The sequence below is a fragment of the Antrostomus carolinensis genome, unplaced genomic scaffold (genome assembly GCF_000700745.2).
Source record: "Antrostomus carolinensis isolate BGI_N321 unplaced genomic scaffold, ASM70074v2 scaffold24409, whole genome shotgun sequence".
Classification (NCBI taxonomy): Eukaryota; Metazoa; Chordata; class Aves; order Caprimulgiformes; family Caprimulgidae; genus Antrostomus; species Antrostomus carolinensis.
In genome coordinates this window covers 1,317-3,468 of record NW_010339651.1, presented here as the reverse complement: position 1 = coordinate 3,468, position 2,152 = coordinate 1,317, and the positions used below count along the sequence as shown (strand labels likewise).

General features: G+C 59.2%; 1 protein-coding gene across 3 annotated transcripts in view; it reads right to left on the bottom strand.

Annotated features, from left to right (window-relative positions):
- Nucleotides 1-699: 699 nt before the first annotated feature.
- RPUSD1 (RNA pseudouridine synthase domain containing 1) overlaps nucleotides 700-2,152 on the bottom strand; it is a 2,152-nt gene continuing 699 nt past the window's right edge. For 2 of the 3 annotated variants that reach the window (XM_010175934.2, XM_029086973.1), the window contains exons 4-6: nucleotides 2,033-2,133; nucleotides 1,412-1,413; nucleotides 700-1,098 (exon numbers count right to left, since the gene is read on the bottom strand). In XM_010175934.2, the coding sequence (XP_010174236.1) occupies nucleotides 700-1,098; nucleotides 1,412-1,413; nucleotides 2,033-2,133 (502 nt within the window). Of the gene's footprint in view, nucleotides 1,099-1,411; nucleotides 1,414-2,032; nucleotides 2,141-2,152 lie in introns of all 3 variants that reach the window. The other variant, XM_029086972.1, reaches the window with a different exon arrangement.

Genomic DNA, 2,152 nt, shown 5'->3' with positions numbered 1-2,152 from the left:
TCCCCCCCTGCTAAAGCAGGTTCACTCATTTTCAATAAACCTTTAAAAACCCCACTGTGGGCTGAGGCAGGAGGGACAGCATGAGGGCAGGGACCCCTCCTGTGCCCGTCACACAGCCCAGCTCCATGGGCAAAACACCCAGGGCCACCCCAGGACCTGGGGGGCTTGTGGTGCCTCCAAGCTGCACTTCAGCCTCCTGATCTCCCACCTCCCACGCAATGTGTGTGCCAGAGAGCACAGTGGGTGGGGGCAAAGGGAACTGGGGACACGGACACTGAAGCTACAGCTGGCGTGTCCTCCCCTCCCCGTGCCAGGCTGTGTTTCAGCATCCCAGCCCCGAGGGTTTGCGGGTACGTCCGTGGTGGCAAAGGCAGTGACCGTGCTGCCCCGGCTGTGCTTGAGCCCTGGGACAGGGACATAAAGCTTTGGGGTCACTCAAAGCTGGTAGGTGACACACTGACTCTGCTGCTGAGGCTCAGAATTAGGAAAGGGGCATCCAGTGGCCGGATGGATGATGTGTACAACAAGAAATAAACCCATCCTAATCTGCTGCTAAAATCTGCCTGATCCCAGCCCCAGGAGTGAGGGAAGCCACGGCGTACAGCGAGTGCGGATGTGGAGTCAGCGCTGGGCTCCGCAGGGGACCCGCTGGGACAGGAATGGAGCATCGGGCTGGAAATGCAGAGACGTGGTGTGTGCTCACTCCAAAGCCCACTCGGCCAACCACTGCTCACACCGGCCTCGCTGCTCCTCCGCCTCCGGGCTCCTGGCTTCACTCCGAGCCTCCTCTCCCTCTCCACCAAGCACAGCTTCTTGGCTCTCCTCCTCTTCCTCCTTCTGCATCGTCTTGTCCTTCAGCTCTTGGATGGTCTCATCCAGCTGGTGAGTGATGTGGTGAGGGACCCAGTTGCTGTCCATGGCGGTGACAAAGGGGTCGGGAGCACAGACCTCGATGAGCTCCTTGCCAGTGGGGATGCGCAGGTAGTAGGCGTGGAGCATCATCCTATAGGGACTGCTGTCCTTCTTGTGGCTGTAGGTGAAGTCCCCCACGATGGGGTGGCCGATGGCACTGCAGTGAACCCGCAGCTGATGGGTCCGCTTTTTTTTGCAGGAATGGGGGCACTGGTGACACAGGTTATCCCTCAAACCCTCCTCGAGGGTATGGTGGTGCGAGGTGACAATGCACCTGATGGCACCTGTACCCCCAGTCAGAGAACTGAGTCCTCTCCAAGCTGAGCCTGGTTCTCAGCTCCACTCGCTTTGCACCGTGTGCCCACGCTGATGCCAAGGCCCAGGGCTGCGACCGCAGGTCCTGCTGCCACCTCTGCCCAACTGACCACAGCATCTTAGAACCATAGAATCACAGAATGTTGTGAGTTGGAAGGAACCCACAAGGATCATGGAGTCCAACTCCTGTCCCTGCACAGGACAATCCCAGGATTCAGACCATGTCCCTGAGGGCCTTGGCCAAGTGCTTCTTGGCTATCATCAGGCTTGGTGCCATGAGCACCTCCCTGGGGAGCCTGTTCCAGTGTTCCACCACCCTCTGCCTCAAGAACCTTTTCCTCATGGCCAACCTCATCCGTGCTGACCAAGCCCTGCTCCTGTGACCTCTCCTCCCAGGGCAAGTGCTTCAGCCCTGACTTCCCTGGGGACCTCACTGACCTCACCCCAGCTTGTTGATGTGGTATCTGGAAATGATCTAACAAGTGTTGAACAGAGGGGTCTAATTCTATCACACTCCCTCATCCTCCTGGTCACATCCCTGTTCATGCCAGTGTCCCTCCTCTGGACACTCCCCAGCAGCTGTAGATCCTTTTTCTCCTGTGGTGCCCAAACTGCCCCCAGTACTGGAGGTGAGGCCACCCCAGTGCAGAGCAGAGCAGGATTTTCACCTCCCTCACTCAGCTCTCAACACAATCTTGTGCTGTTGGGGATGGGCCCTGGGCTGTACCTGACCCCATGGGCCACGTCTGAGCTCCTGGGGCTGCCGCCCCCCTGTGCCCACACTGTCCCATCCCTGAGCTCCCACCTGTCAGCGGCTGCAGCAGCACTTTGGTTACGGGGTCTCCGCTGTAGGACCCGTGCTCCAGCACGATCAGCTCCGACTGGCATGGCTTGGGATTGTCACAGACAGGAAGGAGACCCCGGG